General features: G+C 36.2%; 1 protein-coding gene and 1 pseudogene across 1 annotated transcript in view; both read left to right on the forward strand.

Moving 5' to 3' along the window:
- GCC2 (GRIP and coiled-coil domain containing 2) overlaps positions 1 to 11,159 on the forward strand; it is a 70,359-nt gene extending 59,200 nt beyond the window's left edge. The window contains exons 21-23 of the mRNA XM_077134938.1: positions 3,033 to 3,172; positions 5,236 to 5,437; positions 9,376 to 11,159. Coding sequence (XP_076991053.1) covers positions 3,033 to 3,172; positions 5,236 to 5,437; positions 9,376 to 9,446 — 413 coding nt within the window. The 3' untranslated portion in view covers positions 9,447 to 11,159. The remainder of the gene's footprint in view (positions 1 to 3,032; positions 3,173 to 5,235; positions 5,438 to 9,375) is intronic.
- Positions 11,160 to 15,380: 4,221 nt separating this feature from the next.
- On the forward strand, positions 15,381 to 15,440 carry LOC143661810 (U6 spliceosomal RNA; annotated as a pseudogene).
- The last annotated feature ends 218 nt before the right edge of the window (positions 15,441 to 15,658 follow it).

The following is a 15,658-nucleotide window of genomic DNA, read 5'->3' on the forward strand; positions in this document are numbered from 1 at the left end:
AGTTTTGGTATTTTTATTGTCTGTAATGAATATTAATGTTCATAATTGAGGGAGAATCTTTTTTCTTTCTGAAGTTTCAGGATCAACTGGAGTAAGGGCAGTTTGTATCTGTGGTCATTGACAGTGATAGGGTATTGAAACTACAAGTCATGGTTATTTCAGAAGTTATAGTTGTGAAATGGAGGTATCATCAGCCTCTGGAATCTGACATGGATTTGTAATTGTTGCCAAAATTACTTGTATGCTGTATGGCTGCTGCCTTATTTGAATGATAGCTACCTTACCTCATATAAGATTTTTATGAGGGTTTAGTGATGTATGCAGTGCATGTTAAAACTTCCCTCATGTATAAGGGAAATGATGTAAGTTCTCAGAACATTAATAAATGATAAAAAGGTAAATAATGTAGTCTGAAGTTGTAACTGTATTTTGGGATGCTGAGATGCTGAGCTTATGTGATTCGCTGGTATTTCCCTGGGACCTTGAGTAACTCTGTGACACCTGAGACTCAGAGATGGAGTGCTCCAGCCCTGAAGGTCAGCATACAAAGTAACCAAAGGGGAGATCAGACCTCAGAGTTAGAAGTGAAGCCAATTTGACTGGGTGTAAGGTAAATCAGAATACAGGGTAAAAGATGATGGTATATGTATTCTAGACCTCCACCTATGGGACCCAAGGCAGAGAGGTTTTTTGTTCTGGAACTTGAACTTTCTGTAACACATAATCTAAATCAAACTGTGCTGATAGCTCATTTAAACAACCCAAACTCCTGGCGTCCTGGGTGGGAACAAGGCTTGTAATTCTGTGTAGCTTGTTGTAATGCCAGGATATAGCTCAGACTATGGTGGAGTGATAATTGTGAGGTATTGGCGGAATCCCTTGAGGGTCCAAAGGGGGTAAAATATATATATAATCATTGAATGTTCCCATCTGGAAAGCCCCTGGTACCATCTCAATCATTGGGGACTCCCAGGAAAATGGGCCAGGCCCTTGATTTTGAGGCTTGCCCTTATGAAACTTGTTTCTGTGGGGGAGAAGCTAAGACTGCCCATGGCAAGCCCTAGGAGTTGCTTCCAGGATGCCTCTTTTGTTGCTCAGATGTGGCCTCTCTAGGCCCAGCTCTGCGAGGAAAAGTCATTGCCCTCCCCACTGCATGGGGCATGACATTCCAGGGTGAAGCTGTCCCTAGTGGTGTCGGGCATGGCTCCCAGGGATAAGTCTGGTCTTGGTATCATGGGATCAACAGTGCCTTCTGGACCAAGCAGGGGAAAGGAGGTGTAATACAATAAGCAAGAGAGAGCAAATGGAGTTGAGAGTCTGTTCTACAGCTACTTTTACAGAAGCTTCAGTTAGTGTTGATTGCCATGGTTTGCTAAAACCCAAACATTACTTCTTTTGACTTTCGAGAATACCTAGGGCTCAAACTGAGACTCTGTAAAGGTTTCATGCACTGTTTGCTTCCCTGGAACCTATAATTCCTGGAGGGCAGGCTACGTCAGGTAAATCCTGAATCCCAGAGGGACCAGCCTCTCAAAAATTATCAATTAATTACATCTTCCTATCCTTTAATTTCAATACTTTTTTTTATTAATTAAAAAAATTAACAAAAAATATTAACATATTCCATTCTTAATATCATCACATAGTTGCATATTCATCATTTCTTAGAACATTTGCATCGATTTAGAAAAAGAAATAAAAAGACAACAGAAAAAGAAATAAAACGGTAACAGAAAAAAAAAGATTTTACATACCATGCCCCTTATCCCTCACTTTCTTTTATCATTGGCATTTCAAACTAAATTTATTTTAACATTTGTGCCCCCTATTATTTATTTTTATTCCATTTGTTCTACTCGTCTGTTGATATGGTAGATAAAAGGAGCATCAGACACAAGGTTTTCACAATCACAGAGTCACATTGTGAAAGCTATATCATTGTTCAATCATCATCAAGAAACATGGCTACTGGCACACAGCTCTACATTTTCAGACAGTTCCCTCCAGCTTCTCCACTACATCTTAAACAACAAGGTGATATCTACTTAATGCATAAGAATAACCTCCAGGATAACCTCTTGACTCTTAGGAATCTCTCAGCCATTGACACTTAGTCTCATTTCTCTCTTCCCCCTTTTGGTTGAGACGGTTCTCTCAATCCCTTGATGTTAATTCTCAGCTCATTCTAGGGTTTTTCTCAATCCCTTGATGCTGAGTCTCAGCTCATTCCAGGATCTCTGTACCACGTTGCCAGGAAGGTCCACACCCCTGGGAGTCATGTCCCACGCAGAGAGGGGAGGGTGGTGAGATTGATCGTCGTGTTGGTTGGAGAGAGAGGCCACATCTGAGCAACAAAAGAGGCTCTCTTGGGGGTGACTCTTAGGCCTAAATTTTAAGTAGGCTAATGTCAATACTTCTTAACATGAAAAAGTCAGAACAGACATTGCCCAAAGATCTCTATAGATTGGGAGAAGGATAGAAGGAGGAGGTATAACAGGGAGAATAGGATTTGGCAGACAAATAAGACTGCTGAATCAACTATATTATAAATTCCTTCTAGCTTCCAGTATTTAGGAGCAGCTAGAAGAAAAAGTCTGAAACGGCAGAATAGTAGCCCATGACAAACTCTAGGATCTATCTGTTCTGTAACTACTTGTTAGGTGTCCTTTGAAAATTATTGCTTTTTCTTTCTTTCCTTTGTGTATATCTTATATTTTACAATAAAAAAAGTTTTTAAAAAAGATAAGTGATAAAACTATAAAACATTCTGTAAGAATTAGCTTAACAAATTTCAGAATTAAGGCTCCTAGGGCATGTATTCAATTAGATAATGTATTTAGAATAAATACTATCTTATGTTACATTCAACATTGTAGCCTTTTTATTTGAAGTATGTTGAAAAGATGACTGGCAAAGAAAAGGGACCTGTGTAATACTGAAGAAATAAAATATATTTAAACATTTTTCTTATTTAGATTATCCATCTGTAATCTCTGATTTTGAGAATTCATTCTTTGAAAATTATATTGCAGAACCTCCTTTGTGGCATGCGGAAGTTACCAAAGAAGAGTTGGTTCAGAAGCTCAATTCCACCACAAAAAGTGCTGATCACTTAAATGGCCTGCTTCGGGAAACGGAAGCAACCAATGCAATCCTAATGGAGCAAATTAAGGTAAATTAAAAAAAAAAAAAAAAAAACTGGTTACCCTGAAAATATTTGGAACCAATTTGGTTTTTTTTTGACCCTACACATATATGCGCATGTGGTTTAAAAATTTCACATTTCTGATGTTCCCATAACATCTTGATTCTTTATATAGTTTTAGCTTCCTAATATTGAAATATTGATTGCTTTCATATTTACTATATAAAGACTTTTAATTCCTAGTTCTCCTAAGAAACTAGCAGTTTTAGAAATTAGACAGATGTTTACAAGTCATTGTTCCGCACATACTTACCTAAACTTAAGTGGACATGGATCCTTAAACGGATAACGCATGGAGCACTTCTAGTTCGCATCGTTCAGTTGGTGTTTATGATGGTAAACTACTTAACATAGGTTCTGGGTGGAGATGCCAAAGTGGCATAGTAAGATTTTTCTATCTAAAATAGACCCAAAAAATCTAGAAACAAGGTAAGTTCAGGAGTAGTTGAGATTTACTCAAAATTGTGTTTTGATCCCCAGTGCTTTGATAAATCATGTCTCAAAAATTGTCATGTTCTTAGATGAGTAAAAAATATGGATTAAAAATAAATAATAGGGGGAACAAATGTTAAAATAGTGTAGAAGGAAATACTAGTGGTCAGTTAGAGGGAGGGGTAAGGGGTATAGTATGTATGAGTTTGTTCTTTTTTCTTTTTATTTCTTTTTCTGGAGTGATGTACGTGTTCTGAGAAATGATCACTGTGATGAATATACAGCTATGTGATGATATTGTGAGCCGCTGATTGATCTTATTAATAAAAATTTTTTTAAAAATCATGCTCTTAAATCAGTAGTTCTCATATGCCGTAAAAATTATATAAATTATATTTTTAAATTCTTACAGTCACTGTATGAGAGAAAAATTGAAGCTGGTAAATGTAGAGCAAAATTCAAATGCATGTCTTCTTGAAAAGCACGTGCTTCTTCTCCATGCTGCCCCAGATAGACTTGTCCTACCTCTGGGCAGGGCCACCACCGGTCCTTGTCAAAATAATTGTTTTAACGCTGAAGTATTTTAAAGTAAATTGAAGATACCATGACATCCCACTGGTAAATACTTCAGTATGCATCTCTACAAAATAATATTTTTCCACATAGTCAAAATAACATCACACCTAACAAATCACTAGCCCATTGAACCTCAGTGACAACTTGAATGCTGTGTTTCCTTAAATTTACACTCTCTTGCATGATTTCTTAGACCTTATTTTCACTTTTTAAAATTACTATATGTTTAAGGTCAAAGTTGATCAGTTTTACATTTTAGTTTATCTAACTAAAATGATGAAATATAACAATAGGAGCTTTGTTTCAACCAAAAAAACTACTTCAAAGACTTCACTTTAACACGCCTACTGTCTTTTCCACATCGTTCTTGAAGTGTTTTGCTCCATGTTCGTTCTTGTAGTATTTTATATTGTCCTGCATTTCCAAGTTTTTATTGTATTCCGTATCTTTGTTTTGGTGAAAATGCATTTTATCAGGTAACCTTGATTTCACTATGGACATCCTAACTGACTGAGGTTCTGGGAGTAGGGCAGGGGATGTGAGTTATTGGAGGATGTAGATATTCACTTCAGCCCCTATTTTTACTCTACTCACAATATATCTGTTCTCCCAGAGGCCGGAGCCCCACTGATTCAGTTTCTTTAGAGAATGAAGGTTGGGGGAAGCATCGTGGTACCAACCTGTGGTGCTAATTACATAGACTTTCCATCAATCCCCATTTTCAGCTCCAGTGCCTAAGCATCTTGTGCGTCTGAAGCAAAATCTTCTCCTTCCCTCTTATTAGTAGTCTCTTGGTAAGCTTGCTGGACTGAGTCAATTTCCATTTAACTACTTCTTGTCTTCTAAGAATATCTTGTTATTTCTCATCTGCTTTTTTCTCTTCTCCTATTCTTTATCCTTTCCGCCCCCTCCTCCCATTTTTTGTGGGTTTCAGGAGAAGAGAAGAAAAATGCATGTATTCAGTCTGCCATGTTTAGCCAGAAGCTCCTAAAACCCATTTTTAACTATTTCTGTAACACCAGCTTCTCAAAAGTGAAATAAGAAGATTGGAAAGAAATCAAGAACGAGAGAAATCTGCATCTAACTTGGAATACTTGAAGAATGTCTTGCTACAGTTCATTTTCCTTAAACCAGGCAGTGAAAGAGAGAGGCTCCTTCCTGTTATAGACACAATGTTGCAGCTGAGCCCTGAAGAAAAGGGAAAACTTGCTGCAATTGCTCAAGGTAGGTTGAAAGAAGAGTCTTTTGTTTATAATTTACATTAAATGTTGGCCTTGTGTTGAGACTTTGTGTGTGTGCTTAGTCTCTTTTATGACTGACGCTATGACCTTGTTCATTTGGATTGGTTCAGTCGTGTGTGTGACTAGGTTTGAAAACCTGTTTTGTTTTGTTTTTAACACTTCAGTGCAGCTATAGTACGTGTATAGAACTTTAACAAAAGCAAAATACAATATAGTGCTTAGTTTGATCTTCCAGTTCTTTCAAAACTGGTTGCTAATCCTGGCCCTGATTTCTGTCAAAGACTGCAGATGTAATTAGTGGATATACAGGGGTGAGGAACAAAATGCTCTTTATAGGTAGTGGTATGTACTTTTTGAAAACATCGCATCATAGACCCAAAATGTCTCTTACCCCGCTTTTAGCAATGTTAGAACTAATTGGTGTGTTCAGTTGTTAGTCCAATGCACCTCTAACTTCTTTTTAATTACTCTTTCAAACTTCATATGAAATTTTCACAAATACACAAAAGTAGAAAAAAATATATGATGAATCCCCATGTGCACCTAGCTTCAATAATTATCAACATTTTGTGAATCTTTATTTATCATTCCCCATCATGCTCTTCTTTTTCTGGAATATTTTAAAACATATCTCAGCATGTCATTTTATCCAAAAATACTTCAGCATAAATCTCTAAAATACGGAAACTTTTTAAACCATATCAACAGTAACAAAATTTACAATATTGTCTTAATATCTAATGCAAAGCCCAGTTTAAATTCCATATTTATCTCAATGCTTTTTCAGTTGATTTATCATATCATGATTCAAATAAGGTTTTCATGTTAAATTTAGTTGTTTTGGATTGCAAGAGATTTAAGAGGTCTAATAATTCCCTGTTCTTCCTTTTTAATGCCGTTTTTTTGTTGAAGAAACCAATGATTTATTCCGTAAAATGTCCCATATTCTTGATTTGACCATTGCCTTATCCTGTTGCTAGCATGGTCTTCAAAATTAAGTGGGCATCAGAGTCATCTGGATTGCCATTGAAAGAGAGATTGCTGGTGCCCAGCCCAGTTTCTGGTTCAGTAGGTCTAGAGTGGACCCAAGAATTTGCGTTTTTATAAGTTCCCAGGTGCGGCTGGTCCTCCTGGTAGTAGAGCCTTGCTTTGAGAACTCCTAATCTAGAAGATTAGTAAGATTCAGGTTATTTATTTTTTTGTGTGAGAGTGTTTCATAAGTAGTACTGATCCACCAATTTGTTTCCTTATTATGCATACTTCTAATGATGAGGGAACAATATTATCAATACTGATGGTAATTTCAGTTTTGCTTATTTTTAGGTAAACCACCTTAGCCACAATAGCCATTTTTGTCAAAAGATCCAAATTGAGAATACATCATGTACATCTTTAATAATATAGTTATTCTAAATTATAAATTTGCTCTTAGTACTATTTATTTATTCTATCAAAGCTAATGTTATTTCTTTTATTATAAAATGAACCAAAACTTTAGAAAAAGTATATGTATTTCTTGAAATAAAACATAGGTTTTACTAGAACAACAATGTAATCTCAGTATTTGGCATATCCAGTAGTCTTCTTTTAAAAATATATTTTATGTAATGTAGATATTACTGAAACCCAAATAACTCTTATTAAGTTGAGGGTCCATTGACCAAAGGATCTCAAAGAGACTGAGCTAGGGGCCCCAATAATAGACATGTTTTTCATAATTCTCAGAGGATATATACAGATGGCATTAAAAACCTGAAACTCTAAAGCCTGCTTTTGCTTAAATCCTGTAAACTAATGAAAACCCCACTACTTAAATTATTTTGTACTTTAAATGTTGTTGACTTCTTGCCTCCTTTCTATGTGAGCAGTTGAAAAGAAAGCTTTGATAAACAGTGATGGTTTAGCAGCAGATTTAGATATATCTTAAGAGAATTGGTAAACTGAAAGATAGGTTATAAGAAATTACCCAGAATTCAGCATAGAGAAACACAAAGTTGAAAGAAAAAAAAAACAGAAAAATAGGTAAACAGAGAGATTGGAGTAATGACATCTAACATGTATTTACTAACTGAAGGAGAGGAGAGAGATGGAATGGGGCAGAGACGATTTTAAAAGAATGACAAAAATTTTCCAGAACTGATAAAGGATATCAATGAACAGATTAAAAAATAATAATAAAATCTCAAGCAGAATAAAATAAGTCCACATCTATTCACATCAGAGTGAAACTGGCAAAAAAAAGGGGGTGGGGGAAGTTGATGGTGGAAGGGAATAGAGAAAAATCATAAATGCAGCCACAGAAAGAAGACATTCCCCATTACCTTTAAAGGAGATAGACATGCAGGAGAATGTGTTTCTCAACAGAAGTGTTGCAATGCTGTTTTCAGTGTGCTGAAGAAAATAACTGCTACCCTGATGGAAATATTTTTCAAAATCCTTTCTAACAACAGAAACCTTAAGGATACACCTTCACTGAAAATTTGTGGCAGTACTGTGAATTTTGAAGTTAAATTTTGGTACCATAACAACTGGAATTTAGGTTTTTAAAATAATGTTATGAGATTATTTATTGCAAGGTCAGACTTACAGAGATAGATTGTTATTGAAAATAAAAAGGAGAGACCTCTTCTGAAATTTTTCATAAAAGCCCAGAATTGCTCTGATCTTTAAACTGTTCCAGAGATTTATTTCTGTTGATCATTTAAAAGATAAACAGTGAAACTGGAGTGCTCAGACAATACAGAATGATACATTCACCTTGAAAAGGTCAGTAGTCTCTTATCAACTTAAACATATATTCACCATCATCCCACTTCTAGGTAATTTTTAAAAAAATAATTTTTTGATTTGATTTTGTTTAGTTTTGAGGTTTACCATGAATTTATTGTTTTTAGATGCTAAACTAAGTTTAGTAAAGATTTCTGAATTAGTTTGCCAGGGTTGTTATGACAAAGACCACACAATGAATTAGCTAAAGCAGCAGGAATGTATTGTCCATATTGAAGTCCAACATCAAACTCTTGACAGGGATTGCCTTCTCCTGGAATCTGTAGGGTTCAGCAATCCCACAGTCTCCTAGCGACTGCACTTGACTGTCTCTCTCCCCTTTTGTCTTCTCTGATTTCCACTCACTTGGTTTCTGCTCTCAAGTCCAGTTTTGGATTAAGGCCTACCCAGATTCAGTTTGGCTTCATCTAAGTCTACACCTTAACTAATAATAGCATCTTCAACAGTTTTACCTACCAGTGGGTTCATACCTCCAGTACACAGGGTTGAGACGTGAACATGTCTTTTTGTGGAGGACATGATTCAATTCCCAACGGTTTCTGTTTTAAAATAATGTAAAATCCCCTAATTATCAAAAATGCTTATAGGTACTGAGAAATTCATTTTGGAATTGTCTAAAAGAGAAAGACAGTACTGAATGCTTCAGAGCAGACATAACATCAGAGGTGTGGAATGAGAGGAATATTCCAGAATACGGTCTATACATTAAACTTTATTTATAGAAAAGCATTTCTGCATAATTTTCATAATCAGATTTTCTTACCGAGCCATTTCACAGTTCAATTTTAGATTACTTCATGTTGCATATCACTGTTTTTTTTTCAACAATAACGATTAATCCATTTTATTCGAACATATCACTGTTTTGAGGTTAATTTATAAACCATGAAATAAGCTATTAAATTGACCCAACTGAGAAAATCCAGTGTTATATCCTTAAAAAGGAGAAATTTAGAAGAATATCTAGTGTCTCTACAAGATGGCCTATTAAGAAAAAGAAAACATTTATTTGCTTATATTTTATACAATGGTTCTAGAATAGATTTCACATTGAGAAAATTTTATATTTTTTATGTAATTTTATGTATGTATATATATATATATATATTTTTTTTTTTTTTTAACTTTCCATAGGTGAGGAAGAAAATGCTTCACGTTCCTCAGGATGGGCATCCTATCTGCATAGTTGGTCTGGACTTCGATAGATTGGTGAAAAGAAAATGATTTATTTATTAGCCAGATAGAATTCATTTGGTAAAAAAAAATGATTCAAATATATTGCTGTCATCTTTTTGTGAAAAATATGTATATATGTTCACATCTCCCTACATTTGTACATATATATGCCAGGTATAAATAAAAGTATCAGCTTGTAGTAAAAAGCATTATGGCTTGAACTGTGATACCTGTCCGTCCAGTCCTTTGATTCAGTACCATGGAGGCCACCTTTTCTGTGATCTTCCATGTGCAGTGTGTCAGAATTAAAACACAAAGAAGGAATTCATTCCCCTCCTTTTCTGGAACCCCCGGACCTGCCTATTTCTTGGCAGTACTGTGAATTTTGAAGTTTGACTAATTTTGGTACCATAACAAATGAAATTTAGATAATGTTACAAGACTATTTATTGTAAGATTAGACTTACAGATGGATTGTTATAACATTAATTATACATTAGTTTGAGAAAATTTGGTAATTAGACTATGAAAGGAAATGCTTTATTAGTAAAATAGACCATTGTGATTATTATGGGCCTATAAAGTAAACATGCCACAATTAATTACGAGGCTACACTAAAAAAGTTTTATTTACTTATTTGCTTTAAAATATACCTTAAGGATATGAACTGCTCTTTTTTTTTTTTTCCACTCTAAAAAGTTTCTTATCCCAAAACTGATCGATGTTGTCAGAAGGCCTTGGAACCACTGTGGCATGATTTCATGTTGTCCTTCCAAGATTTTGTTATGGTAACTCTACTTGAAAGCGATGAGTCTATTTTGAGAATTTTCTCCATCCCCCCCAAATACAAACTTCTCAGGACAGCGACTGTATTATTCAGCCTTTTATCTAAATATGAAACAGTGCTTCCTGTGTTTTGATAGACAGTATAATATATACTGTTCCATAAAATCTTCATCAGAAGGGACTTCAGAAAGGCACCTTCTATATTAATGTACCTTTTCGCAGCTCTTGCAAATAATTCTAAATGGTAGTATCACTTACCTTTGACACCTCTGAATATATTTTATTGACAAGATATAAATTGTGTTCTGAAATCATAAATTTGATAATTCTGTTTTACTGTTTATTTAGTAATAAATCACTGCCCAGTATATTCTTGAAGTTTTCTTAAGCCTTTCTATTTATACTCTTAATTTTTTCACTCTCAGCTGGAAAACTAACTTTGCACTTTGGTTACTCAGAACATTGGTTTCCAGTTTAGTTTCTGAAATTTGCTGCTGACAGGTCGAGTTTGTTCTTTTAAAAAATACATCATATCTGTCTGTTTTTCCTATTTCAGAAGAACAACCTAACTAATGAATGTTACTGAAAATATATGTATTTCAGAGCTAACATTTAAAGTTTAGTTCTTCTTACTTATAAACTGTGAATATGAGTATGTCAGCAGGATACAAGATAATTTTATTAGTATTTAAATAAAGTTTATGCTCTTATTAAAGACTGGCCTTTTTGAAGTCAATATAAACTTGTTTTGAAGTACTGTCTATACTAAAAATGGAATCATATACTAAAAATGGAATCATAAAAATGAGAACTAATAAAATATGTAAAAATAAGAATGCAAAAAAGCATGATGAAAAGTGTTACTGTGATTACAAAAAGCATTATTTCATGGCTTCAGCAATAAGAGGAAATGTAATGATTATTTTAATATTGCTATTAAATGTGTTCAAATGTACTATATTTTCATGGCTCCTCTTTTTCTGTTAGAGTGTCTCTTTGGGTTTTAAGTTAGTTTATGGATTGGAATGCAAATTCATTTATTATTGTTCTTGTACAGTTGGGACCTAGAAAATAGTCCTTCAGAGGACATGGATTGTCCCTTTGGTATGTTGTGTGTAAATCCTGGTGTCTGCTATGTCTGATATCTTTCTCTCGACTAAAACTGGAAGCAGCAGGCACCGGGACTTACTTTGGTTGGCGTAGACATTGATTCATCTAGAGGCAGGTTCCTGACTAAAACTGCCAAGTTGGCATTGATGACGGGTTCTGTTCAATTAGGGGCTGAGGTTATTTGCTTCTTTGGGATTTGGACTGGAAATGGGGACTAGCAGAGCAGAGCAAGACAGAAAGGGAGATACTACAAGAAAGAGAAACCAGGGAGACCTGAGAAAGGAATAGGACAGTAGGGACCTAGAGTGGCCTCTGCTCCAAAGCTGTTCTTCATCCCTGGGCATTCCTGAGTCCATGTCATTGGGGTGCTTAGATAAACTCCTTGAGATCTTAGTCAAATTCGTAGTCTTTGATGATTGGGACCTAATGTGCAGTCCCTCAAGTTCCTGGCTGTGGTTTAAAATATCTATTATATATAATGAGCTTTATTTGTATAAGCACACCTTGTTTTATTGTGCTTTGCTTTATTGTGCTTCACAAATAATGCACTCTTTACAAATTGAAAGATTGTGGGAACCCTTCATTGAACGTATCTTTTGGCACTATGTGTCTCTGTGTCACATTTTGGTAATTCTCACAGTATTTAAACTTTTTCATTATTATATCTGTTACAGTGATCCGTGATCTTTGATGTTACTGTTGTAGCTGTTTTAGGGCCCATGAACTCTGCCCGTATAAAATAGTGAACTTAATTGATAAATGTTGTGTTCCACCAACAGGCCATTCCCTGGACTCTCTCCTCTCCTTATTCCCTGAGAAGCAACAATATGAAATTAGGCCGATTAATAACCTTATAATGGCCTCTAAGTGTTCAAGTGAAAGGAAGAGTTGCATGTCTCTCACTTGAAATCAAAACCTAGAAATGATTAAGCTTATAAGGAAGGTACGTCAAAAGCTGAGACAGACTGAAAGCTAGGCCTTTTTGTACCATACAGTTAGCCAAGTTGTGAATACAAAGGTAAAGTTATTGAAGGAAATTAAAAATGCTTCTCTAGTGAACACACAAATGATAAAAAAGCAAAGCAGCCTTATTGCTGATAGGGAGAAAGTTTTAGTGGTTTAGATAGAAGATTAAACTAGCCACAACATTCCCTTAAGCCAAAGCCTAATCCAGAGCAAGACCCTAACCCTTTTCAGTTCTGTGAAGGCTAAGAGAAGTGAGGAAGCTGCAAAAGAAAAGTTTGAAGATAGCCATGTTTGGTTCATGGGGTTTAAGGAAAAAAGCCATCTCCATGACATAAAAGGGCAAAGTGAAGCAGCGAGTGTTGATGTAGAAGCAGCAGGAAATTATCCAGAAGATCTAAGTAAGATAATTGATAAAGGTGGCTATACTAAACAACAGATTTTCAATGTAGTCTTCTATTGGAAGAGGATACCATCTAATACTTTCATAGCTAGAGAGGAGAAGTCAAGGCCTGATTGAAAGGACAGGCTGACTTGTTAGGGATTAGTGCATCTGGTGACCTTTAAGGTGAAGCCAGTGCTCATTTCTCATTCAGAAAGTCCTAGGAAGTATGCAAAATCTACTCTGCCTGTGCTGTATAAATGAAACAGCTAAGCCTGGATGATAGCACATCTGTTTACGACATGGTTTGCTGAATATATTTAAGCCCACTGTTGAGATTTACTACTCAGAAAAAAGGTACCTTTCAAAATATGCTCATTGACAATGTACCTAGTCACCCATCGGGTCTGCTGGCGATGTGCAACAAGATCAGTCTTGTTTTCATGCCTGCTAACACAACATCCATTCTGCAGCTCATGAATCAAGGAGTCATTTTGACTTCTAAGTCATTATTTTTTAAGGCTATAGTTGTCATAGATAGTGATTCTTCTAATGAATCTGGACAAAGTCAGTTGAAAACCTTCTGGAAAGGATTGAGCATTCTAGATGCTATTAATAACATTCATGATTCATAGGAGGACTTCAAAATATCAACACACTCCATGTGAAGATGCTGTGAACAGTGTTGAAATGACAACAAAGGCTTTAGAATACCACGTAAAACTAGTTGATAAAGCAGCAGCGCGGTTTGAGAGAATTGGCTCCAATTTTGAAAGTTCTTCTCTGGGTAAAATGTTATCAAACAGCATCACATGCTACAGAAAAATCTTTTGTGAAAGGAATATTCAATTGATGTGGCAAATTTCATTATTGTCTTATTTTAAGAATTTACCCAAATCACTCCAGCCTTCAGCAGCCACCACTCTGATCAATCAGCAGCCATCAACATCAAGGCAAGATCCTCCACCAGCAAAAAGATTGTGACTTGCTGAAGGCTCAGATGATGGTTAGCATTTTTTTTAGCACCAAGTATTTCTTAATGAAGTTATGTATATATTTTTAGACACAATGTTACTGTGCACTTGGTAGATGACAGTATAGTATAAACAAAAATTTACATGCAATGGGAAGCCACAAAATTCGTATGACTTGCTTTACTGTGGAACCAAACCCTCAATATCTCTGATATACCTATAGAACCTAAGCATAGGGATAATTGCTACTATTGCACAGCTTATGGTGGTAATATAAATCTAATGGAATGAACTTCTGAAAAACCAGAAGTCCCAACACAGATTCTTCCTGTGAAAGCAATTCCTTTTATCTGGTTATAAAACTGAAACTTATAGACTACTTCCAGGAAGATGGTGCAGTAGGATGTCATGTTCACCCCTGCTTCAAAGAACAGCTAGAGAAAGGACAGAAAAAAGACCAGAATGATTCCAGGGAGTAGGTGGCCTGGGAAGGTCTTCTACACCACATAAGGAGGCCCTGGTTGACAAAGCAGAAGAATTAAGATGCAGAGAATGGGAAACTGGTCAGCTAATGCAAACAACCTCATGCGTCCATTTCCAGACAGAGGCTCAGAGCCATCAGGAGTACACAGATGGAGATTGGGACAAAGAAGTAAGCCAAGTCACGTTACCTGAACACAATACCCTTGTACACACCACCCCCACCCTACAACCTGTGTCTTCCCTCACACCCGCACACCTGAACCCCTTCACCCGCTCCCCCACTGTCCCCATGCAGAACCCACTCACTGCACATCCCCACTGCACACCTCTGCCCCACACATGCACACAAGTTTGTCCCAGCCTGACCCACCTCTCCCGCACCAGCACGGTCTCATCCCACCCCTCCCAAGACCTGTTTACCATGGCCAGTCCCTCGAATCCCACCTCCCCCTCCCTGCCACTCTTACGCATGCCAGGAAGACAACAAAAGATCACTAAACATATTGAAGAGCCAGAGAGGTACAGCCCAATCTAATGATAAAATTAAAACACCAGAGGTGACATGGACATTGAAACTAACCAAACACGTTCAGATAACTGTACTGAGTAAATTCAATGGTATGGCTATTGATATAAGGAGATCAAGAAGACACTAGAAGAGCATAAAGAGGAATTTGAAAGAATAAATAGAAAAATAACAGAGATTAAAGATGCTGTAGTCCAAATCAAAAATATACTAGAGACACACACAGCAGATTTGAAGAGACGAAGAAAGATAAGTGAACTAGAGATCAGGATAATTGATTTCAAACACTCAACAGCAAATGGAAAAATTTAAACTGGATCTCAGCAAAATGGTGGACAAAACAAAACACACAAATAGAATCTTAGGTGTCCCAGAAGGAGAAGAGAAAGGGCTAGGAAGATTAGTTGAGGATATAATGGAGGAAACCTTCCCAACCCTTATAAAGGACATGAATATGCAAATCAAAAAAGCCCAACAAACTCCAAATAGAATAAATCCAAACAGGATTGTCCTTCCTCAAGACATACTAATCAGTCTGTCAAATGTTGAAGAGAAGCAGAAAATCCTGAAATCAGCAAGAGCAAAACAATCTACTACATACAAGGGAAACAACATAGGACTTAGCACTCAACTGGCACTATGGAAGGGAGAAGGCAGTGGTATGATATCCCTCTAAGATCCAGAAAGAGAAAGACTTCCAGTCAAGAGTTCTGTACCCAGCCAAATTGTCCTTGCTTTGGATTAGCATAGCCCCTGCACAAGGATGACACGCAAATTTGTGAAGTGTTTTATATTAAAAATAATGAATTAATTTTTTAAAAAGCTGAGGGAGAGACTAAAATATTCACAGACAAACAAATCCTGAAAGAAGTTCAACAAAACACCAGCCCTATAAGAAATACTAAAGGGAATTCTGCCAGTTAAGAAAAAAAGATGGGGGATGTTTGGGGGAGGGAACAGAATTGAAGAGTACCAGTAAGAGTAACCTAAAAGATAAAAAGAGAAAGAGGGGAAAG

This window comes from Tamandua tetradactyla, chromosome 17 (genome assembly GCF_023851605.1).
Source record: "Tamandua tetradactyla isolate mTamTet1 chromosome 17, mTamTet1.pri, whole genome shotgun sequence".
NCBI lineage: Eukaryota > Metazoa > Chordata > Mammalia > Pilosa > Myrmecophagidae > Tamandua > Tamandua tetradactyla.